Source organism: Triturus cristatus, chromosome 8 (genome assembly GCF_964204655.1).
Source record: "Triturus cristatus chromosome 8, aTriCri1.1, whole genome shotgun sequence".
Classification (NCBI taxonomy): domain Eukaryota; kingdom Metazoa; phylum Chordata; class Amphibia; order Caudata; family Salamandridae; genus Triturus; species Triturus cristatus.
Window position 1 is genome coordinate 106,398,074 of NC_140591.1, and position 26,104 is coordinate 106,424,177.

The following is a 26,104-nucleotide window of genomic DNA, read 5'->3' on the forward strand; positions in this document are numbered from 1 at the left end:
CAGCTTTACTCTACGTACCATTGTTTAACCGTGAGCGGCTACCCTTCATCATCCTGATGGCTACGAGCAATCCTAAGACTTGCAGCAATGCAGGATTGTGGCCTCATTTAAACCGTGCATGTTGAGGCATCTGTTGCCAACTTGGCCCTGGATTCCATACTTAGCAAAAAGGATTCTCTTGCTCACTGAAGTGTGAAGTCGTGATTTTGCAAGTTTTAAGACGTCTAAAAAGACACACGTTTTCCTTTTGAAGAATGGCCTGGAACATTGTGAAAGCAAAGCATTTTAATTTAAGTAACGAAGGCTCATTTTATTAAAGTTAATATCGGTAGGATGAAAAACGGACTCCTGTCTGTGTTTGTCCTTAGTCTAGAAGTGGCTTGTAGGGAACGCACGCACAATATGACTAACCCCCTATTCTCATGGGGGTCATGGGATCGAAAGGAAAAGAGGGACGTCTAATTTTGCATCCTTTCATAATACAGAAGACCGCAAAGGACATGTGCAAATGAATCTGGAATTGTGTATTATGTTCTTGTACGGTGTGTAATATATACAGAACACAACAATAATGTTTCCATTTGAAGGGTGCTTGCATTTTAAATGTTTCCATTTGAGTTTTAGTGGAAGACACCTCACTGTTGAAATACAGTATAGTTGCCAACTGACGTGTAACCCGCGGACACTATTAGATGCTAATTGGTAGTGACAAACACCTAAATAGGCACTAAGTATTTTCTGAGGCACAGACACAAGCGGAGTGATGAGAATCTCGCTGCTGTAAGTGGCATTGGCATTCTTGTTGCCTGCACAATTGAACCAAGGCTTGGTATAGTTTGAATGCAGGGTTGGGCCTCTAGGGCCAGATCTAAATACTCGTAGTTGTGGAATTTCATTTAGCTCTATGGCCCTGTTCATGCAGCAGTAAGCACCATATGCCTCCTCCCAGAATACTTGAAAATCTAGAACTGAGGTGCAGTCCTCACTGACGCAGACTTTTGAGGAAACTAATCTAGAACTGGCCGTGAAATTCCCTATTATGACAGGACATGGACTTAAAATATGCTGTGAGAAAGGTTATGTTTGTAGAGTAATTGTAGTGTTTCCCAAGCTGTGGATCAGGCCGTGAACATATATATTTGGTGTGGATCATGAAAGTCCAAGCAATAAATAGTTGCCTTTAAATTCTGTATTCATCTTGTCACATTGGCTACGCTTCAAAGCCAAAGGTCAAATGCCAGGCTATGTATTCTGACAAATGACTTCTTTTTGACATGGGGATTGTGACTTTGCACTCAGAGAAAGTAGTAAATTATGTGTCAATCGTGCTGAGCTACATTTTGATCCTATCAACATTTTTAAGATACGATGTACACATGATTAAATATTCACTTAAAGTAATTTCCCACAAATTTGAGTGCAATATAGTTTTATTAGTAGAACTGTATGTCTGGGACAATTTCAGTTGAAAATGTTTTGTCTGAAAATGGCAGTGTGCTACCATATGATGCTTCAGTTGAATTAAACAATCGCCTGCCTCCTGTCAATTAAAGCAAGGTGCTTTGCGAATGTTTGTCATCCTTAAAAATTACGTCGTAGTTTGGATTAATGCCTGGTTGTTTATTTCTTGTGTGACATTGAGGATGGAGAGGGTTCATGTTTCTTGTTTTACATTAGTCCGTATGTTTTAAACCAATGATATCTAGCACTCTGTCTCCATACCGTATATATTTTTTGTTAAGCATCAGTTGTCCTTATTGAGTTGCTATTTATAAACTTGCATGGGTGCAAAATGGCGAACACCAAGCGCAAGTTGTGTCTTGCTTTCAGGAAATCGTTTTACATATTTTAACTAGTGAATAACCAACCACAAAGTGTATAGAACTCCTCTTGGTGTAGATGAAATTGTTGAATTGTTTAGTCCGTGATGAAGCACAGTTATGCTTTCCATGAACCCTGTGAATCTCGCATGCCCTATACACAAGACTTGTTGAGACGGAAAAAGGATTGAGAGACACATTAGATTCATGACAAAGCTACAGTAACTTCCCATTCTAGAAGGCATGGCTGAAAATTGCATTGGTTTCCATGGTAAATCCTCATCCCCAAGAGGGATGTTGGCAAACAGGCTGTATCTTCAGAGCAGAATGTTTACTGTCCCGCGCTGTAATTATCTTTGAATGACTGGCAGAATTAATAAGAACTTTATGTTAATTAGCCCGTGCTACAGTCCCCAGAACAGGTGGTGGCAAATATGCAAATCAATGCAGAATTTAAATGCTGCATAAGTAGTTCTAATTACCATAAAGGGCTCGCCTTCCATGCTTGCTTCTACCTCCAATCGGCAGTATTTTATCATTGCATAGTTTGTCATTGCAATTTATTTAAGACTTGCTGAGTTCGTTTTTTAAAATGTTCTGACATTATTAATTGGTATACATGAAGATTGTTAGACCTTCAGGACGCCTATTTTCATAAACCCATCCTGCAGATCCAGAGATGGCGCAGAGTAAGCCAAGAAAATTTTCAATTTGCTGTGCTCCTCTTCAGCAGCGCCCCTCAGTTGTTCACATAAGTGATGGCGGTGGTCACCACCCATCTTTGAAGGTTAGGGATTCCAGATTTCCCCTACCTCGGAAACCGGCTGTTGAAGGGCAACACTCCACAGTCAGGGGCCGCCTTCAGATCACGGCGAACTCCTACATGTTGGGGTTCACAATCAATGTGCCGAAGTCACACCTGACTTCCTTTCATAGGAGCTGTATTGGATGTAGTGCAGTTAGGGTCTTCCCTGAGTCACACCTAGTCCAGGACATTCGGGCTATGATCAGTGTTTCTGGCTCAGTCCTGTGTCTGAGAGAGAGTGATTTGGAGGCGTGTCTTCCTGCATCCTTCTAGGTGGCTTATGTGGCCTCTGTTTCAGAATCTGGAGTTTCCGTGGGCCCAGCACCATCCAGGTTTCAAGAGACTGCAACAGATCAGGAATGGAGGCTGCTCAATTACAGTTGAACCAGCAGAAGACCCATCTCCCTACCCCACAAGGAGCTGACGGTGGTGAAGGATGTGTTTTTGCTAGGTTGGGGTGTTCATCTGTGAGAAGACTCTAGTCTCTGGCAAAAACATGACTCCACACCAACCTGGTGGGGTTTCGAGCCAATCTCTTGGAGTTGAAGGCCTTCCTTCCATCCATTAAGGGGGTGTGGGGGGGGGGCTGCTACAGTTTCTCATTGACAATACCACCCCTATGTGGTACTGCAACAAGCAGAGCTTAGTGAGGTCCTGGGTTTTGTGCCAGAGACTTTGTCTCTGGAATTGACTTCAGCATCAGGGTATCTTTCTGATCGTGAACTGCCTGGCGAACTTTAAGCACCAGAGTGGACAAGCTCAGCCGGCAGCACCTGGTAGGTCACGAATGGCGATTGCCTACTTTTGTGTGCTGGATTTTCCAAGAAGACTATCTGCAAGACATTTTTTGACTAGAGTAGAGCACAGGACTCCTGTACGCCTTTCTGCCTCTTTTACCATGAGTTCTGAAGGTCAGATCAGGGTCGCAGCAGCAAGACAAGGTTCAGCACTCAACTCTGCACAATCTACAACTCCTTGTTTGGAGATGGAGTGGCAGCAGTTGACTGTGTTCGATCTATTGTCATAGGTATGAAAGTTATCCTTGCTGGCAGGCATCCCTCTACAAATTCGATTTACATTGGGCTCTGGAACAAATTTGTGTTCTGGTATAGAGTCTGCATCACAGACTTCTTATGGGCCACACTGTTGGGTGTTTTGTTTGTTTGGTCTTTGGCCCAGCAAGGTGTTGCAGTGGGCACTATTCAAAGGTCATTTGTTGTTTTTGCTGACTTTCTGTGTTTGCTGGACCAACTATCCTTGTTTAATTTGCCTGTTGTGATGCGATTTATGAAGGGATTGACACATATTCCCCCCCAAACAGTTTGTGGTGGTAATAGTGGGATTTAGTTAGGTCTAGACACTCATCATGTGCACCCTCTTCGAGCAAATGCACAGTTGCTCATTGAGTCTGTTCAAACTGTCTTCCTCGTTGCGATAACATCTGCTCCAGGCTCTCTTTCTACAGTCGCCCTACACTATCTTTTTCCTCAGACAAACTGATTTTGCGTGCCTGGCAACCTTCTTACTGTAAGTTGTGACCATCGAGTGGTTGACCAGATTTTTGTGGGATTTGCTAGGGCAAAGAAAGGCCAGGTGAAACAGAAAAGGACTCTGTTGAGGTGGATAGTTCTCTACATTAATATCTGCTTTGCCGTGACCAAAAGCAGCCTTCGTGGAGCCCATTTCTCCCGGGCTAAGGCTGCCACAACTGTGTTGGCACCTAGAGTACCTTTCCTGGACATCTGTCAGGCCACGATGTGGACGTCCGTGTACACGTTCCCAAAGCACTACTGCCTTGACAACCAAGTCTGACGGGAAGGACATCCCGCTCCCTCAGGCACGCAGGACTTTTTTTTCCTGAGCCCACTCTGCAGACCTTCCACCTTAGGTAGTATTGCTTTGATTTCTATTCTAAAAGTGAGGAATATGCGGTTAAAAGTAGCCATAAGAATAACAAGTTAGTTACCTTCTGTAACACTCTGACCATAGCAACCTCATCTGACTGTAGATGCATCTGTCCTCCCCCCTCCCCTTTCTGTGGAGTGGTTGCTTTTTACCATTAAAAGCGTCCCAGTTTAGAGATCTGCTCACTGATATTGACAATTGTTGTGTGCCTGGCATCCAAGTACTCAAAGTTGAGCAAGAAACTGATGTTTGCTTGCATGGGTGGCACTTACATGCAGCTCCTCTCCCTCTGTCACTTCTGGGATGAAACTTAGACAACACTGGGTTGCGCATGACACCTAGCTTTGCACAAAAGACTGCTGAGAAAAATTCAGGATCTGGTTGCCACCTGGGTATATTCTGAAGGTGGGGAATCTGTGGTGAGAGGAGTACCCACCAAGAAAGCGTGTTACCCAAGATAAGGAAGTTGTACTTCTGCAGTGGTTTTGACTGATTGGATAAAAGGGAAATGGATCTGAAGTTATAAGGGTCAGAAGAGTGCAAGGTGTTTTTTTTTTTAATTTAGTTTTTTAAATAAAGGTTTTAGAACTGCTTTTTTTTCCAAGCATGAGGAACCAGGCCGGTACTGTGATCTGGACAAAGTGTTAAACTTTGTGGTACACCTGCAAGTTTCTGCTTATATTTTGAAGGGATAACATCTAGTGGTGACCTGGAGGCACGAGTGTGAAATTATTTCAGTGAGATCTAGTGCTTCTATAGGAAGAATGCCCTTGTTTTGTTAATTTTATGTAAAGGGACAAGGTAATCAATGGAAAATGCCTTATGAGGCACTTGAGCTGAACCTTCTCCTAAGAATTTAGATATCCTCCCATAATTTAGAGGAAACCAAGTTGCCATTTTGCATTCTAATAGGATTTTATAGCAGTTTCATGTTAGAATAAAGTTATATAGGCAGATTATGTGCATTCTACAACGTGGATGAAAAGTAAGCTTTTTTTGACACCTTTAGTTTAGAATAAAATTATTTTGCCTTAGACGATCATAGAGGCTTGGCCCTGATGAATAGTCCCTATACCAAATGCTTTCTAGCTGGAAAAGTTAATGCGTTGGTTTTACAAGTTCTGTGGAGCACTATAGACTAGTCTTCCTTTTCACCAGGAAGTTTTTTTTTGGGAGGGGTGGGAGAGGGGGTGTCAGTAAGGATGAAGATTTGTTCCCACCTTGAAAGTACTGGTGTTCCATTTGATGTTAAACATACAGCATGGTTGATGGCAGGCGGGTCTTAGGTGTGACGGCTGCATCTCTTCGTGAGCTGATGAACCTTTGTAGGGTTCGACTGATAGACCCATGTGAGTGTCTATGGACGCTAAGCAACACTACTCACAATATGGCGCTGAAAAAGATGAACGTGCCAGAGATTGAAATCCCATTTATGCTAGAGGCACCTGTGAGTGTTTAGGATAATACAAACTCAACCCCACACCGCTGTTCATAAAAATTGGAACTTAGCTCCTGAGCACCCTTCTGAAACCGGTAAAAAATAAAAGTTCAAACAAATTTAAATTAAAACAAAGAAACGAGTAAAGATTATATGGCAGAGCTTTGTGTCAGTAATCTTCAATCTGCACATTTGATGATCTTTTGTTTCAGTTGCTTTAATACTAGATCAGCAAGGTACTCTACTCTGGGCTCCACCGACTAGAGTGAATATCATTGTCTTACTTGACTGCAAGTCCCTGGCTCACAGTATGCATTCTGGATGTCTGCAGAGTAAGAACTGATTAAGAATTTAAGGTTCAAGTAAGTAGAGTGTGTGTAATATCCTTGCTACATTCAGAGGCCAAGACCTGTTCTGTTGCTACCTAAAAGAAGAACATTGATGATCTGCTGAAATTCCTATGATTCTGACTTCAGGCAAATGTGGCCTAAGCCGGTTGTAGGGGAAGATGTTTGCATGGTTGTTTCTTAGTATTGAGAAGGCCCATGGGTCATTGATTATTTGGATTGGCTGCTGATTGTGAACCAAGTCCTTATTTGGGAGGTGTGAGACCCACAATTAGCCTTGTTAAGTTAGGACTGCAAGTGTGGTCACCTACAAGAAGACCTAGGATTTATTCCCTGGTTCAACCCAACCCATCACCGAAGCATGCTGACCTGTTAACTGGTGCTAGGGACCGTTACAACCTTTTGGGGCTAAAAGAATGTAATTGGTACCCAGGAAATGGTTGTGCTACCAGGTACATTAACACTCCCTTGAGTTAGTTACTTCCACCAGTGTATGGGCAGCAAATGTGATCTCCACTCGTGAAGGGTGGACAGCATGAACAGAGTACCTTACTCCCTCACTTCTCAGCAAGAATGTTGTGTGGGTTTCAAGGGATCTTAGTCCAATAGTAGCAGACCCTGCGTAGCTGTGCTCTGGATAACTGTTGCTCAGGCAGAAGGCACAAGAGATATGCTGCTGTGTAGTGCCTACTTATCCGTAGGATCTGTGCATTGTTTGAACAACATAAACCTGGGTTTGGTGTCAAGACTGATTCCGGACACACCCGCAGGATATGTTTCCCTGTAGACCAGCTAGCTCACAGGGCTACCGTAAGCCCCCCTAACCTTCCAGGGAGCAAATGGTTTCTGGTAACCTCTGAACATGACAACCCTGTCTCCTTAGGGATCGTGGAAACTGTACAGAACATTTTGCTCAGTCACTCGTGCTTCCTTATTCTCAGAGAAATATACAGAGAATACTCAGTGGTATGTTTCCAATAATATTTATGGAACCAATGTCATTCTTGAATAAAATAAGTCTGCTTCCATGATTAGGAGACAGAAGCAGATAGACGTGATTACAAGCACCAAAAGCATAAATAGTAGGTAGAGTTCTATCATGGTGCTGAAACAATATATATATGCAGGCATGTAAAACAAGGCAGTAATCTGGTGTTCTCCCATGATGCAGACCCTACTCTAAGTGTATCTAGTGTGTGTAGGTGTAAACCCAAGAATCCTCCCAAGGGATGATCCAACCACATTACCTGATGGGATAGAGTGAAGGACCCCGTCTTCGTCACAAACTGGTCACCTCTCACAAGATGTCAGACAGCTTTGTGGTGATTTCTCAGCATAAAAGGACCTTTGGTGTCAGTGGAAGTGCCTCCTCTACCAATCTGTCTGGATCCTCATCTTTTATATTAGTAAGCAGCCTTGCGATGTACGCATAGATTAGTGATGTTCTAGATATGTAGATAGCCCTGTCGCCCCTTGGATGAAGATAGTGATGTGGCATTTGTACATCGTGCAAAGTTAGACCTTGTACACAATTTTCAGGGTGTTGTGATAATGTGCGAAGCTAGATGTATAAACAAGTTTAGTTTCAGGGAAACTAATCCAACATTGCCCTCCATGCAAATATGTGCAAAAGGTCACAGCTAAAAATTTTATTTGTGAGGACAATGTAAGAAATAAGCTGTTTCGCTCCGTGGGTCTAACTCGGGAATATAACACTGCTTTAGATGGTCATTGGCATGAGGTGCATAGTTTAAATCCACCAAATGAAAGAAGGGGCTAAGGAGTGAAAAGTATCAAAAAGCTTACGGGTTTGTAAAATTTGGATCAGATAAATGCTGATTGCAAGAGAAACGGGGTTCATTTCACCAAAAAATGTTGTGCATGCCTGTGAGGTGGGGTTGCGGTAAGGTGCCTGTGTTACCTATGCCCTCAGACCTGTTTACCAGGTGTGCTGAGCTCTAATCCGTTTTTGATCAGTCTATTCAGTGGAGCTATACTCACAGATTGACAATAGGTGACTGCTAGGATCTGGTCATAGCGGGCAGCTTCTCCCTTTCTGCTGGCGCTCACTTAAAAAAAAAAAAAAGCACCCACACAGTGGTTACGCTTACAGTTTTATGCCCGTTGTAGAAGATTAAAGAAAACACTAATAAGTACAATACGCTGATATTGGGTTGAAGATCGAATGCTGTTGAGATGGACCTGCACTCATGGCATTACTTATTTGTGTTGATCATAATGCTTCGGAATTTTCTGAGTTATTGCTGAGAAATCTCATTTTACCATGGTACTGAAAGAACTACAAATAACAATGTTAACACTCTTTGCTCTACTAAGAGAAATATGGTGTGGTGCTGGACTTTAGGGTGTCCCAACTAGGAGGTATAGTAATAAAAAGAAACACATGAAGCTGTATGTTGAGTGTCTTGCACCGAGGACCGCATTAAAATCGGTAAAGACCCCCAAAAATGACACAAGACGGAAAAGGCCCATCAAAGCTTTGAGACAGGATGCCTGAAATTAATATCTGATGGGGATATCTGCTGATAGTACGTTTATGCCCTGTATAATCTCTTTAAAATGTAATCAGTGAGGGTACACACCCACTACAATGCCTCACCATTTCATCGCCTCCAAAACATCATTTTACATTACAGAGTAAAAGGTAAGTTCTGTGAAATAGATTGAGGTAGTTGCAAGGCAATAGGGCATGATGTAGTGAAATGGGTGTAGTAACAAACAACTCCCATACACTGAGATGCACATTGAATAGGCTATCGGCATTTGTGGTGACTTGTGGAGTGGTGGATTATTTTACGGTGGAATTGTTTGAATATGTGTATTTGTTTGAGTTTTTATATTGTGCGGACCACTTTGTCAGGGATACCGGATGGCTGAACAATAAACGTTGACTGAGGAAGTGTAGAAAGGAGCAACATAAACATGTGAAATAAACGCACAAGTGGTCCTGCAATAACCTGGTCCTGCTGTGTGCTGAATATTGATACACTAAGTTAGAGTTTGGTGGACCGATAGTTCACCAAACGTGAACTTAATTCACAAATATCCCATCTGTCTTACTAAGGGTCACCATTTTCTATTTTATTATGCATCACTAATAAATCCGGCCCTAAATAACGTGCAGATGATGGGAGCTCTGGTTCTAGTTTTAGTTCCTATATTACCCCTGAGGTCTTTTCTTGGTACCTTCCTTCAATTGTTCCTGCCATCCATACAATGGATTTCGCCTCTTTCTGATTTTTTCTCTTTATCAGTTTGTCTAGTTATTCTCCTGTAAAGTCTTTAATAAATATCTTTTTTCTAACCCTCACGGCCTTGTGCCTAATAGCCAATTACTGCTTTCTTTTTGGTACCCTAAATCTGGATATTTGGCTGCATTTACCATTTTACCATCAAATAAATACACTTCTAGTAACTCCTCCGTCATGCTGTGGAGGCAAGGGGTGTTAACAGGTGGGTTTGAGGCCTACAATACATGACAGTAAAAAGGGGAATATGGACTTTGTACCTTCGTGAAATGCAAACTTGAATTTAAAACGAAAGACCACAAGCTACTCTTAGACGCCCTACAAAAACGCATCGGAGCAGATGGTAATGTTCTAAAATGGTTTTCCGCATTTCTACATAACCGCTCCCGATTCATCAAAATCAAGAATAGGATGTCAGACACCTCCCCCTCAACTCGAGGTGTCCCCCAAGGCTCAGTCCTCTCCCCCACACTCTACAACATTTACATGGAACCGCTCACTTCCATTCAAAAACAAGCAAATGTAGACTATTACCTGTATCCCGACGACACCCAGCTATACTTTGAGATCTCCTCCCTTAATGACATCCTCCGACTGAACTCCACACTATCAAAAGTAGAAAATTGGCTAACACTCAACCACCTCAAACTCAACCAAGAAAAAAAAGAAATCCTTGTATTCTCCAATCACGAACAACCCCCTCAAATCCAAGAATGGATAAACCACCTTGACTCTCTGAACTGCAAACTTACTCCAGCAATCTCAGCCAAATCCCTACGGATCTCTCTAGACTCAAGTCTCAACATGAGCTCCACATAAACTCCACAGCAAAAGGCGCCCTCTACAACCTAAGACTCCTCAACAAAATCAAACCTTTCATACCCACCAATGACCTAAAAATCGCAACCCAATCTCTAGTTCTCTCCAGTCTGGACTATGGACATGCCACACTAACTGGGACAGCTAAAACACACATGGCCCCCATGACATCCACCCTAAACGCAGTAGCAAGAATGGTCAGAGACCAAGAAATTCGACCACATGACCCCTGCATTACAGGACCTAAAATAGCTTCCCATCGAGGCTCGCTGCACTTTCAAAACTGTCTCATCCATAAAGCCCGGGATCATGGATGCCGCAAATCTTCTAGTCTGAATATCGCTATATTGCGAAATAATATTACCGCCCATTCCATTGAGGCCTTCGGATGGTCCAAATGTATGGACTTATCATTCTTGAATTGTACGGACGTTACCTCTATTAGATCCAGACCGTGTCATCTGCAGCACTGGCAGCACGTTATCTCATAACTATATTCCGATAGATTCTTGCTGGTTCTACCACCCCAATACGGGCGCTATTTTTGCCTTAAAATCCCGCCTAGGACATTGACCCAACTACTATTCTTTTTAAGACTGTTCTATAAACATACCTGTAGAATTCATCTCAGGCTTGGTGCCTGTATTGAAAGATTAACCCTCCAAACCAACGGTTGTCAATATTGAAATAATACCAGCACCTCCACTACATGACGTTGGAAATGAAGTTGTGTTTAGTACTTGTCGCCTTCTGATAGATCTATCTTGTACGCCCTGAGGAAGAAGCCTATATAAGTTATATAGGATCTCCGAAACGCGCGTTGGCGCCTACCTTGTGTTTTATTTTTTGCCTAACTGCTCTGTATATTTTGCTTTGTTCTTGTTTAAATTCTTTTTGTCATTATTGTCTCCACTGTTTTAGTTTTTGCATTGTATTATGTTTTGGTGCTATGTATTAATGTCATCATGGTGTGTGCTGTTGACGATATGTTTGATTTTTGTCTTATTATTGTGATTTAATATGTATTACATTTTACTAATTACATAAATGGACATTTATGTCTTTCAAAAAAATGAAAAAAATTATCCAATAAATGAATTGATCAATTTTTGTACACCATTGGTCGTTGGCGTTCCTTATTATATGGACATACTACCTAATATTGAAATATATAGGTTTAGATAGTCCTGTTGTGTTTAATAGTTTAATAATCATCCATAAAGCCCTACACACTGGCAAACTGGACTACCTCGCAGCCAAACTCACAAAAGCAGGTCAATCAAGAAACCTAAGAAGCTCCAACTCGCTCCTCTTAATCCCCCAAAAAGTCATAAACAAAAAGCCCTCTCCCGCTCTTTCTCTGGAAATGCTCCAAAAATCTTCAACTCTCTCCGTACCCACATCAGGACTAATCCCTCCTTCACGATCTTTAAGAGACCACTAAAAGAATTTCTCCTCAACAGTCATCTCTTTGCATCTGGCCAATGACCTCGATCTATGTGACCTCTAGTACTCTAGATACTAGTCGATATACTCTAATGTCTGTTTCTATTCATGTATGCTGCTGTAAAGCGCTCTGATACCCTTCGAGTCTTGTAAGCGCTATTTAAAACTAAAAAAAAAAAACATTTTTTAATTTATTTAACTTTTCAGCCTAACTTAATGAATGCATTTTTGTAATTCAGTCAAAAATTGGAGCATTCAAATTGCAAATTGGAGCATTAAAATTGCAATTCTCTGCCGTTTGACCTGGAGGCTGAAACTATGGCCCATTGTGGACTGGTCTAAGTGCAGTCGTATCTCTTACCCTCTAAATAGCAACATTCTAGTGGACTCCCTGATGTGAAGTACTCTGGGCTCATGAGTGCTGAAGCAGATTCTCTGGCTCTTTTGTCTCGACAGGTGGATCCCTGCTCTCAAAGTGCAACAAATGGCTTAAGTACCTCTGCCAGATATGGAAGAAGTGAGACTGCCTGGGAAACGATTTGATTCTGAAGAGTTTATCAGTCGGATTTCTTTTGCATTCTGTTTTGCCTTCTATGAAAAATCAAAAAAGACACATGGGCTTGAATCTTAGTTGGCAAGCAGTTAAGCAGAACTAATATTAAATATGCTACTTTAATCAGGAATGGCATCTGTGACCTAGTACAAGGCGACATTCCTTCATCTAAATAGTCATTGCTGCCCGAGACCAGTTCTTAAACTTAGTTTGAGAATTTATATTACTCAAGATTTACTAGGAAGATTTATAGAAATCTGTATGTTTAGCCAAAGCCCTGGATCTTTTCTCCAGGAGTCATGTTTACCTTAAAATACTGACAGCACTTGGCTAGGTCCATCGTCAGGCTTATCATTGTGCCTGCATAAGATTTCTCTTTAATCCCTTAATATGACTGACAGGTGTTTATTTTGTTTTCACCTGACATGTTGGGACTTTTCTCAGATGACACTGTATTTGAAATCGGACACCGTGACCAAAACATTGTTGCTCTCTTATCAATCATTTGTAAAGTGCAGTACTGCATCCCCTAAGGGTATCTGGGTGCTTAGGGTGCTGCGTCTCCGTATAAAAGCCAGGTCTTGAGTTTCCTCCTGAAGTCCGCTAGTGAGGGTGCTTTCTGAAGGTGTGTGTGGGGGGGTTGTTTCAGGTCTTGGTGATGTAGAAGAAGGAGCGCCCACCACTGCGGCTGTGTCGCATGCGGGGGGTGTGAGCGAGGTAGTGTGGTGGAGCGCAAGTTCTTGGAGGGCGGATGGAATTTCAGTCAGTGGTTGATGTAGGATGGTCATTGGTCATGCAGCGCTTTGTAGGCATGTGAGAATCTTTAACTGGCATCTCTTCTGGATGGGGAGCCATTGGCGGTTTCTGAGGTGTGGAGTGATGTGGGTCCATTTGAGGAGGTCCAGGGTGAGTCTGGTTGCGGCATTCTGTATTGTCTGTAGTCTTCTTAGGAGTTTGGTGGGGATTCAGGCATGGAGAGCATTGCCGTAGTCGAGGCAACTGGTGACAAGCCTGTGTGAAGGTTTTTCTGATATTGATTGGGATTCAATCTGAAGATTCTGCAGATCATGCGGAAGCAGGAGCAGGTGACTTTGTTGGCTTATCGTTTCATGGTCAGTTGGCTGTTGAGGATGATGCTGAGGTGGCGTGCATGTTAGGTCGGTGTACGCGTGGATCCGAGTTCTCCTGGCCACCAGATGTGGTTCCAAACAGAGGTGTTCTTTATTTGTTAAAATTTATTAGTTTTACATATATCCATGTATTACAGCAGTACAAGTTAACTGAAATTACATGTTTGCATCTTTAACAATCATCACTTACCGCAACTGCATAATGGTGTTGCCGCAAACCTTTGTTCAATATGTGACCATCTCTGCCTGCAATAGCATGTTAACTTGGGGGGGGGGGGGGGGGAAGCAACATGGTGGTTGGGGGGCGGGAGAGTGAGGATTAGGGTTGGGGGTAACATCTCACAAATTTAATATACGGTGCGTAGATGGTGCTGCTACTATTGTGCGTGCCTTATGTCTCATCGCTGTCTACGCCACTTACTTATGGTTAAGCGTCAGTGCTCGGTGTCTTGGATATTGATCAGAGGTTGTCCCGTGCGCGCAATCTAATCTCCACTGCTGTACAATCGTCCTTTTAAGAAACGGGGGAAGGGGGGAGGGGCTCTAGCTTCTATTGGTTGCCTGCTACATCCCAAACAGGTGTTCTTACCGAAAATCAGTACTTGTGTTTTGTCAGAGCTGAGTTTGAGGCAGTTGTCTCTCATCCTATTGGCTACGTTGGTCATGGCGTTACAGAAGTTGGTTTTGGCAGTGGAGGGTTGCTCAGTGAGTGAGAGGATTAGCTGAGTGTCGTTTGCTTAGGAGATTATGTTGAGAGCGTGTGCTCTGACGTCTGGGAGAGGGGTCATGAGAATGTTGAACAGGTTGGGGCTGAGGGATGATCCTTGTGGCACGCCGCATATGATGTCCTTGGGTGCAGAGGTGAAGGGGGTCAATTGGATGCTCGGTTTGTGACTTGTAAGGAAGGAGGTGATCCACTTCAGGGCATTTTGCTGTATGTCGATGTTGTAGAGTGTCGAGGGTGTGGTGGGAGGCGGTGTCAAGCACAGCTGAGATGTCGAGGCGGATCAGGTCCACCAATTATCCATTGTAGAGGAGAGTTCTGATGTCTTCTTTCGCCGCGATCAGCACAGTCTTGGTGCTGTAGTTGCACAGAATTCTGTGTGTGAGGAATAAGGAGATTGGTGTCTTCTAGGTATTTGGTGAGCTGTTGATTGATGACTTTCTTGAGTACTTAGGCTGGGTAGGGTTTTTTTTAGGTCTCTGGGGTTGTCGGAGGGTATCTTCAGGAGGGGTCTAACTTCTGCGTGTTTTCAGCTTTCCGGGAAGGTCACTGTGGAAATGGTGAATGCTGGTAAGCTCTGTGCTTATCGGCTTGGTTCCGAGGTTGAAGAGATGGTGGGGGGCAGGGTTCGGATGGGCGCCCTGGATTGGATGGACGACATGATGGCTGTGGTGGTCTGAGTGGTGAATGGGGACAGGTGGTGATTGTTCGGCTGGTGTCCGCTGGGAGGTTGTGGTTGCTGAAACTGGGAGAGGTGTGTAGGGGTTGGAGGATTGTTTTAGATGGTGGCTATTTTGCTGTGAGAGTAATCAGAGAGGGTGTTGCAGAGTTCTTGGGAGGGGTGGATGGTATTTTCTGTGGCTGTTGGAGTGGAGGATTCCGCGACTATTTTGAAGAGCTCCTTCGTGTTGTTGGCCAGTGATGGCTGCTCTCCTGGCTTCCTTGAAGCACAGGTGGTAGTTGCTGAGGGCTGCTTCGTGAGTGGCTCTGTCGGCAGGGTTCTTAGTGGTGCGCCATATCTTCTCGAGTCGGTAGGTGCATTTGTTGGTTTTGAGCTCTGGGCTTTACCAACTCATTTATTTTGAGTTTTTGTTGGCTTTTGCTGGTTTCCACTGGAGACTCTGTCTGCGCATTTTGTGATTCAGTCAGAAGTTCTGGATGGCCCGTTCGAGGTCTGCTGACGTTTCGGGTTGTGTGATAGAGGGCCTGTGCCCACTGAGTCTCGGTTACTTCCCTCCAGCTTCATGGTACTGTGGACGCCCTGAATTATTCAACCAGAAAGTTACGTATATCAGAGGTAAAAAGTAAGGGGGTTTTAATGAAATGGGAAAGAATAAATGATGAAAATCTACTAACCGATTTGATCCTTAAGAATAAAATGGCATTTTCAGTATGCTTAGATGAGTGCCAATCCTGAAGCAGTCATAAACTGTTTTGTTGCATTATGAGGATCAGTTAGGAAATTATTGGCTCTTTAGTGCCCACTGTAAGGTTAAAAACCCTTTAGATAGATGGATAAACACTGTTCAAAGAGTCCTAGAAATTTGATTATTGCACTCAGACAAATCCCCAGGAATCCCGATCACTTGAGAGATTCTAGGTATGAATATAAAGGGCCGACATGAATAGGAAGAACTTAAGTAAAGACCAGGCCTATGAATCCCTCCTGGTAGACAGCTTGAGCAAAGATAGTCAAGCATTTTAGGACATAGAAAATTGAGTATATTTTAAGGGCTCCCGGGCCCCAGGGCTGGAAGTGGTAATTGCTCCAGACGACTGGATTGCCTATTTTTTCAGAGGTTTATTCTGGCCCCTGTCAGATTGAGTTTGCAGGTCATCCAGAGGGCATGGTGGAACAGCCAGTCAGTATATGCACCGGTTTTTAAGATGTATTGGCTGCTATTAGTAAATACCCCAGAGGCAAGGCACCTGTGCCAGATGGGGTTGCAGCAGACTTATTTTGGGAGAGCTCTGCCTCATAGGCTCCTGTTTTGATTAATTGTTTGTTACCCGTTGCAAGCTTTGGTCCTCATCCTTCAAGGTCCCTTTTTGAAAAAGGACAACAAAAGTGACCCGATCTGGTTGATTGATTGATTCAACAGCTAAGATAATGAGTAAGATCCTTGTAGACCGTCTCGAAACAGGAGCCCATGAAAATCAAATCCTCCCAGTTCTGCAATGTGGGGGTTAAATCAGATCTTGGGGCAATCAAGCAATGGATACATTTCTGCCATTTTGTTAATAAATATGCAGCAACCAAAGGGAGTAGTGTATATTTGGCCTTTATGGATCAGAGTTCAGCCTTTGACCATGTCAACCGCCACAAATTATAGGACATCATGTCTAATTTAGAGATTGATGCCTGCATTGTTCATTTTCTCTGGCAGTTGCACAACAAGGCTACTGTCAGCTACTGCCCCAGTGGGGAGGTTGCAAATTCTTTCTTGTTATGAAGAGTAGTCCATTAGGGTTGTGTGCGTGCCGCTTTTTAAATTCAGTTTATACATCAGTGTGCTTGAAAAATGTTTTACCAACTACGTCATTGATGTTCGCATGTTGGTAATCTCCCGGTACCCATCTTATGTATGCAGATAACGTGGTACTTTGAGCTAGGGCACCACTTGAGCTACAGAATCTTTTTGCCGAATTCTCCCTATTTATGGTAGACTTAAATTTAACAATCAACCAAAGACGCATATAATGGTCTTTGGACCTAAAAAGCATAAATCTAGGACTTACTTTGTGGATAGCTCCAAGATCAGCCCTTTTCCTACCTCCCCTTTATAGGGGGATTTCTTTTGATGATACCTTTAGTTGCCACCCATCGAAAAGTACCAGGGCCGCTGCCTTTGCGGGAAGTGTAGAGTCAATGTTTAACATAGCTGTTAAGCTGGGTAAGCAACAAACCTATAAAAGAGTTCACAGTGATTCATAAGGCAAAATGTCTCTCAATTGCTAGTAATGGTGCAGGACTTTGGGGCATACAGGACCATGCAGCTTTCTAGAAGGTTAGAGAATGGCTTTCTAAGAAGTCTGTTGGCAGTCCCTCACAGCACGTCTACTTACAAATGTCTGAGTTTTGGTAAGACTATATTTTGGATGAATGTATGTCACAGCCCCATCTATTATAGGTATCTCTCTGTACCAAAGAGCAACCTGCTTTTACCCTCCCGGTCCTAATTGCCGGCTTTAAGTCTGAGCATGCCTTGAAGATTCCTTGGTTGACCTATATTGTGATGAAATGCTGGAATTAGAGAGCTAATAGAGAACTAAAGCATAAGCTGTAATTAGAGAACTTTTTTTTTTTTTTTAACTATGTGCCACACACAAACGGACCAAGTTGAGATGTTGAAAAGCACAGTGTCAAATCATGCGGTAATCACAGCAACCCGAGAAATACAGCTGTTTGTTATATGGGTTCAGAATAGCCAACACATGTATCTTTTAACTAGGCTGAGACTTAACATTGTGCATTATGCAATATTTGGATGTCTTTCCTGTGCCTGGCATTTTTAATCTGAGCCTACCAGTATTTCCCTGTGAATATCGCTCTTCACAGACTACCATTCATTTTCTGTTTTGTAAATTTTGAGTGTCTTCCAGGCATCGGTTGTTTCCAATTTTGAGGTACACCAGTTTCAGACTGTACAGACAGGCAGTGCTTTTTATCTTATCTATGCCCTCCCCCCCCCCCCCCCCCCCCCCCCCCCCTGTTTGCCGGACAGTAGTGAAGTTTACGGAGGCTTGGCATTGGAACTAGAAAACCATTATAATGGACCGATCTATTTCTTTAGTTTGGTTTTTAGTGCTACATTATTTTTATACAATTTTATCTGTTCAGGAGCGCAATAATTGTGCTTGTTCCCAAGAGTGAAGTGGACTGTCTCTGGCCTAGTCTTTTACATTTTCTGATTTCGTATTCTCCATATAAGCTTTTTAACCTGTGCCTTATTTGTCATGTGTTTATTGCATGTCTTTTAAATAACATTGTAAATGTGTTTGCTGTCTGTACTTTTATGGTTTTCTTTTAAACCGAATAAAGGTCATTGGCTGACTGAGAGGTGAAGGAACATTTAAAAGCCCATATTTACTCATCACAATTACAAGTCCTCTTTCCAGTTTTAGCTGTCTGCTTCAAATTCTGATAGCTCTTTGATATGAAACCATTCTTATTTACGTAAATCCGTCAGTTAACCACCCTCAACATTTTTCCTTAGTCTCCTAACCTTTTGAAGTGCTTTGATATCCTAGAGTTTGTGTTGGATATATAGCTTCCATGCCTAAATTTTTACACTCATGCACAGTTTGAGGAACGCTTTTTTTCTGACAACCCACATTGCCCTACTTTGCGATTTTCTAGGGTAAAATTCCGATCAAGTCATTTGTTTGTACTGCAGTGTTTGTGTGTCTTCTTTCTCAAACGCTTAATTGTCCCACTTTTTTCCTGGTATCTCATATCTTTATGGAATGGATGAATTGGCAAACTGTTCGACCTTAGTGACGTTCATAAAAGTAGATGACCATTTTGATGTTACCTGACTGTATTACAGTCAAATCTAACTCATCAAAATACCAGTTCCTCCCATCATATCAATCTTCAATGTCTCAAACCACTTGTCTTCTATGGCCAAGAATCCTAAACAGTCTCACTTCTGAAGGTTTCATCATTCAGGAAACTTAGACTGGATAAACCTCTTCCATTAAGGAGAGACCATCTTTCTAGCACAGTTTTCTGACCTTCTGGACAGTTGAAACATTTGGATTCCCAAATATTCTTTACAATTCTTTAGATTCCTCCTTCAGTGAAGTGATTTATTGGATCTGATCCTGTTAGTACTGAAACAGGATCACAATGAAGGTTTCCATTTTCTAAATTTGTGAAGGGACTTGCAGGAATTCATTTTCTTTCATGTGGCCCTCTCTGAGGCCTGAAAGCTTTTCTCTGAGGCCTGAAAGCATGCAAACAGAAAATACTTCCTTTTACTGAATTACTCGGATGACTGTACACTTCAGTAACGCTTTCATATTAAACCAGCATTTGAATCTGCACTGATGTGCCAGACTTTCTGCCATCTGAGAACCAGCTGCTGGTACTACTCATTAAATCAACCACAGTTAGTGTTTTAAGTAAAGCTTACTGCAGAACTTAACGTGGGCATCTGTCCTCCCAGCATTACCTTTGCATGGCCAGCTGCATTAAGAGCTATTAAAAAGTTGGTTTGGCTGCTTAACGCTATCTAGTGAGAACCAAGACATTTTAATTTGTGCCCATTGTGTCTGTCAAAAGAAACCACTGTAGGGTGTGGCACATATACATTATGTATACTTTATACAAAAATCTGTTTTCTACAGTGTGTAATAAAATGGGACTAAGTGATTTCAGAAAGATTTGTGACCCTTCACTGTGAGACCTGTGAAGAACTGTGCAGTTATTGTTTGATGTCTGTTTGTATCCCTGATTCCTGCTGTGAATGTTTGGACTTTTGCCTCTTTGCCTGATGGTATGCTCCTTTAAATATTTACTTTGTTTTTGCTTTAGTTATATATTTGTACAATGATTACACTACAACATTGTCACACACTTCTTGTGAAGCCAAGAACTTTGAATCAATGGACTATATACTAATTGTATTTCATGTATTGACATTTAAACCTTTTTATTTTCTGAACTTTTTGGATGGCTTTTCCTGTTAAGTGATTTATTCTCCTTTAAATTTAATGTCAGTGTCATCAGATCTCATTTTGTACTGTTTTTAATGAGACACATAGATTTGATAATCCCATCCAATCATTTCAAACAAAGAAACTCTTATTTCTTTCCTAGTTTAAATTTAAAGAAGAACCTGGGAGCCCACAGCAGCCAAGCCAGCCTTCCCAACAGCCTTCATTGCAGGCCGCCATACCCCAGCCACAGATCATGTTGGCCGGAGGACAGATCACTGGGGTAAGTTTCCCCTTGAACTAATTATAGGTTTGAGGCATTTGAGCTGTAGATCATATACTATGCATAGATCGCCATCTGGTGTAGGGCTTGGATGTTTGCAGTTTGTTTTTGTTTGAAGAAGCCTTTGTAGTCTCAAGATAGGTAACTGCTCCTTACGATGATAGTGCGCATGGGCATCGACTCCAAGCCAGATTGTTTTTTCTGCCATCGGGTTTGGATGTGATTTGCTGCGCTCCGGGTCATTATCGTTTTCAAACCCCCTTCGACGCGCAATCCTTCACCACTCAACGGTATTGTTCTCGATCGCGTTCCCCTTTTGACACACATCCTCCAACTTCAAATAATCTTCGGCCAAGAGCTTTGACGCGGGCCATTGGGCCTACCCGCACCGACCACACCTGCTGTCGGTGGAACGGACTCAGTAAAAATAATTCCCCAGGTGTGGTGGTAAATTCTCACACACGGACTTACACGAAGTGTGTAACCTCTGCCTCTCCCCCGAGCACGAGTCAAAGCACTGCAAGGCCTGAATATCGTTCCAGTCGAAGAAAACCATCCGTGAATAGTCGGGCTTGACGTCACGAAATGTCTAGCAGCAGCTCAATTCCATACATCTTCGTAGCAGGTTCTAATGTCCATCCAGAGCTCCAACCTGCAGAAGAGAATATCTCCATGTCCGAAGCCGACAGACTCCAAGGAAGACTAGCAGAACGTCACCCTGGCTCAACGGACAGTGAGTAGGAACACCCAGGCTGCCACCAAATCCAAACCTAAGGCTCCGGTAACACCTTTGGCTCAGGTCGACACCGCAAACCTACTTCAAACGCCCCGCCCTCGAGCCCGGCTATGAAACCAAAACAAAAGCCTTCCGACTCGGGCTCGAGTCGACCCCATTCCGGCACCAAACATAAACACCTTCGGCACCGAAGCCCAAAACCAAGCCGGTGCCCCAACCTTCAGTGCCGGCACCCAAGATACCTTCGCCGAAAACCTCGACACTGAAGCCACCAAAAGACAAAGCTTCGGAGCCAAAACAGGACAATCCAAAAGCCTTGGAGCCGAAGGAAATCTCTGAGCTGAAAATTCCTTCACCAAAGGATTGGGAGCTTAAGACCGTTAAAGAACACTCTACGCCCAAGCTTCCGGCGCTGAAACAAGACATGCCACTCAAAGACCTTTCTTCACTAGAATTTTCTGATCCAATGCAGAAAACACTGCATATTGACCCCGAAACTGGCCGCCTTCTCACCAAACCTCCTAAAAAAATGTCAACTAGACCTGCCAGAGGACTCTCACATACCTCTCAAATGCAAGGACATGGGTACTACCCCTTCTCCCCCTAATATACCTCCCTCTCCTCCTCCTCCTCCTCCTAACTTATTTATCTCACCAGCAAACTCACCATCACCTACACTCTCACCTGCACCACAGGATGATGATGATGATGGTGTGGATGGGGATACACTAGGGGATGATGACAGTCGTAACGTACCACAGGACACGGACCCATGGGATGACTATGATCAAGGTACAGATCTACACAATATCCCTTCAGGCCATCACCACCTGATGATAACAGTGGGTTTGCACAGCTTATCAATAGGGCTGTTCACTACCATGGGGTGGAACTACACAATGATCCCCTAGAAGAGGACTTTTTAGTGGAAACATTTGCACCCTCACAACAATCCACCCACACCCTGCCCATGCTAATAGGCATGTTGAAACACACTACCGAAGAATTCAAAGACCGTGTTAGAGCCCAAATACTTACACCAAGGGTGGATAAAAAATATAAAGCAGCTCCCACGGCCCCAGTGTACATCAAAGGCCAGGTACCCTTAGACTCTCTTGTTGTGTCTAACGCACGCAAGAGGGCTAATTCCCAAGCTACAGGCGACGCCCCTCCTCCTGACAAAGAGTCAAAGCTTATAGATGCTTCAGGGAAAAGAATTGCGTCACAGGCTGCTAACCATTGGCGCATTGCCAATGCTCAAGCTCTCTTGGCGCGCTACAACAAAGCGCTTTATGATGAGCTGGAAAAACGAATGCAGCACTTACCAGAGGAACACAAAAACAAGGCCAATGAACTGCTTAAGAGGGTAAACTTATAACTAACACCTCAATAAAATGCGCCCTAGATGCAGCTGAAACAGCATCTCGTGAAATTAACACCAGCATATTACTGCGTAGGTACGCTTGGCTTCGAATCTCCGGATTCAAGCAAAAAGTTCCAACCACCATATTCAGTCAGCCCTTTGATAAAGAGCATCTTTTTGGACCTACAGTTGACACTTCATTGGAAAAAATGAAGAAAGATACCGAGACTGCTAAGTCCATGGGGTCCTTACAACTACCTTCTAACAGGGGTTCCTTTCGCTGCTCCAAAACAATGTTGTCAGAAAATCCCTCCTCATCTTACAAAAGCCCCAATCAATCTCCCTCCTCCAGAGGATATTTTCGTGGAGGATACAGAGGGAACAATAGGGGAAGAGCCAGAGGTAACAACACCTGCAATTCCCCTGCCACCAAGTAGTGATTTCCCTACACTACCCCCGACCATTCCACTCCTGTCGGGGGACGTTTCTCACAGTTCCTACCTGTCTGGCACTCCATCACAACAGACAAGCGGGTAAGACCAGTTATTCAGTATGGTTATTGCCTAGAACTCACCTCCACTCCCCCAACTATCCCTCCCAGGCAACGTCCAATGTCGTCAGAACATCTGACCCTCCTAAAACAAGAAGTTTTCACCCTGTTAAAAAAACATGCAAAAGAACCAGTCCCCTTGTCTCATCAGGGCACAGGGGTTTACTCCCTATATTTCCTAATTCCAAAAAGGGACGGCTCTCTCAGGCCAATACTGGACCTCAGACCACTAAACCTCTATTTTCAGTCAGATCACTTCCACATGGTCACCCTTCAACAAGGCGACTTTCTTTCCACTCTGAATTTAAAGGACGCCTACTTCCATATTCCCATTCATCCAGCTCACAGAAAATATCTTGGGTTCCTGGTGGACAGTCAATACTATCAGTTCAAAGTCCTCCCGTTCGGGGTGTCCACAGTACCCAGAGTCTTCACCAAGTGCCTTGCAGTAGTTGCACTTCACTTAAGAGGACAACACATTCACGTGTTCCCTTATCTGTACGACTGGCTCATAAAAGCCTAGTCACGCAGCAGCTGCGTTCACCACACCCACAAAACAATTCAGTTGCTTCACGACTTGGGATTCACCGTAAATTTCACAAGTTCCACCTCTAACCATCCAACACACAATTGTATCTAGGAGCTACAATAAACACTTCCAAAGCTCTAGCATACCCAATCCAGTCACAATACGCAAAATACAGGCTCTAATATCCCAATTTCAGCCTCAACTCTCATTACCAGCTCGAGTGTTCATGCAATTAATCGGGATGATGGCCTCCTGCATTATAATCGTCCCTTATGCAAGACTCCACATGCGTCCTCTACAGGAATGCTTAGCACATCAATGGAACCAGGCTCAAGGTTAGCTAACGGATTTGGTGTTGGTGGACAGCCTCACATATCACACACTGCATTGGTGGAACACACAAAACCTTTCCAAAGGGCGGCCTTTCCTTGACCCGGTTCCACACACAGTGCTAACAGACTCATCGCTCGCCGGCTGGGGAGATCATCTTCAAAACCTTACCATTCAAGGCATATGGACTACATAACAAAAACAATTCCACGTAAACCACCTAGAATTACTGGCAATTTTTCTGGCATTAAAATCCTTTCAACTCCATTTAGTAGGCAAAGCGGCAAAGCTGTCTTAGTCCGTACGGACAACATGACAGCAATGTACTACATACAAAAGCAGGGAGGGACACACACTCTACAGCTTTCACACTTAGCTCAATGCATATGGAAATGGGCCATTCCACAAAACATATATCTCCTTGCAGAACACCTCCGAAGAGTACACAATCAAATCGCAGATCTGCTCAGTCGTCAACAACAACACATCCACGAATGGGAACTTCATCCTCAAGTTCTTCTTCCATTCTTTCAGTTGTGGGGCTACCCAGAAATAGATCTGTACGCCACACACTAAAACGCAAAATGCCCAACCTTCGCGTCCAGGTATCCACACCCATTGCTTGTCCACAGGCAATGCGATATGGCTGAACTAGTCAGGGAAATTTGCTTACGCTTTTCCGCCTCTCCCACTCATTCCATTAGTCGTCCGGAAGCTCAAATAGCATTCCCTCACACTAATCCTCGTTGCTCCCACATGGACCTGACAACCCTGGTTCACAACCCTATTAGAAATGTCAGTAGTTCCTCATCAAAAACTGCACCCCTCTCTTAAAATTCTCACTCAGAACCATGGAGAGATAAGGCATCCAGATCCCAGTCAACTCAACCTTGCGATCTGGCACCTGAAGTCTTCGCGTTTGGCTACCTTTATCTCCCGCCAGACTGCATGAACTTCATTAAAGAGGCTAGACGTCCTACTACCAGAGCATGCAGCGCAGCAAAGTGGAAACAATTTGCAATTTACTGTACAAACAATCAAATCAATCCACTAGACGCTTACACTTAAAACATTATTTGCTATCTATTACACCTACAACGCCGTAACCTAGCATATATATCTATAAGACTACAACTAGCTGCAATAGCAGCTCATCTACAAAACAAACAACACTTGTCTTTGTTTCGAGTACCTGCTATTAAAGCTTTTATGGAAGGACTTAAAAGAATAATTTCCCCTAGAGTTCTGCCCTCTCCAGTGTGGAATCTTGATAATGTCCTTACAAGGCGCATGGGCCCACCATTTGAACCTCTGCACAAATGTGAACTACAATTCCTCACTTGGAAAGTAGCCTTCCTTATAGCCATCACATCTCTTAGAAGAGCTTCAGGCACTAACCATACAAGAACCATTTTTGCAAATTCATCACAACAAAGTGGTTCTCAGGACTAATTCAAACATTTTACCTAAAGTTGTTTCTGCCTTTCACCTTTACTAGTCTGTTGAACTACCAGTATTTTTCCCTCAACCAGACTCAGTGGCAGAAAGGGCTCTTAACACGCTAGACGTTAAAAGGGCACTACTCCATTATATTGAAAGAACTAAATCCTTTCGAAAGACTAAACAACTCTTTGTTGCTTTCTCCTCACCTCATAAAGGCAATCCCATTTCAAAAGCAGGTATTGCACGGTGGATTGTTAAGGGCATCCAAATATGCTACCTTAAAGCCAAGCGTACATTACCTATTCCCCCTAGGGCTCATTCTACGGGCAAATTAGGGGCTTCTATGGTCTTCTTAGGGAACATTCCCTTAGATGACCTCTGCAAAGCTGCAACTTGATCTACACCACACACATTTACGCAACACTGTTGTGTAGATGTGCAAGCAAAACAACAAGCTAGTGTGGCCAAGCTGTCTTAAGAACACTTTTTCAAACCACTGCAACAGATACAGGTTAGCCACCAACACAAACAAAACTGCTATATAGTCTATGCATAGTATATGATCTACAGCTCGTATGCCTCGAACCAAAAATGCTGTAGATTCATATACGCCTGCCTGCCTTCCCGGGTACCTTTATCTGTTGCAGTGTTATCTTACTTAGATACAACACACATGGACATCTCTTTCTATTTCTTACTAACTCCATCATCACCCTTTATGGTGAAAACAGTCTGGGGATGGAGTCAATGCCCGTGTGCACTATCATCGTAAATAGGAGTCGCATATCTCGTGACATAGATTTCTTCGAACAAAAACAAACTGCAAACATCATAGCCCAACACCTGATGGCAATCTATGCATAGTATATCAATCTACAGCTCTACATGCCAACAACAGATGCATACTGGTAAGTAGCATTTTCCTTACTTCACTTACAGCAGTCTTGCTGAGG

At 43.2% G+C, this 26,104-nt stretch overlaps 1 protein-coding gene across 8 annotated transcripts in view; it reads left to right on the forward strand.

Annotated features, from left to right (window-relative positions):
• POU2F1 (POU class 2 homeobox 1) overlaps positions 1-26,104 on the forward strand; it is a 668,152-nt gene that overhangs the window by 341,216 nt on the left and 300,832 nt on the right. For all 8 annotated transcript variants that reach the window (XM_085621115.1, XM_085621114.1, XM_085621116.1 and 5 more), the window contains one exon: positions 20,081-20,200. In XM_085621115.1, coding sequence (XP_085477241.1) covers positions 20,081-20,200 — 120 coding nt within the window. The remainder of the gene's footprint in view (positions 1-20,080; positions 20,201-26,104) is intronic.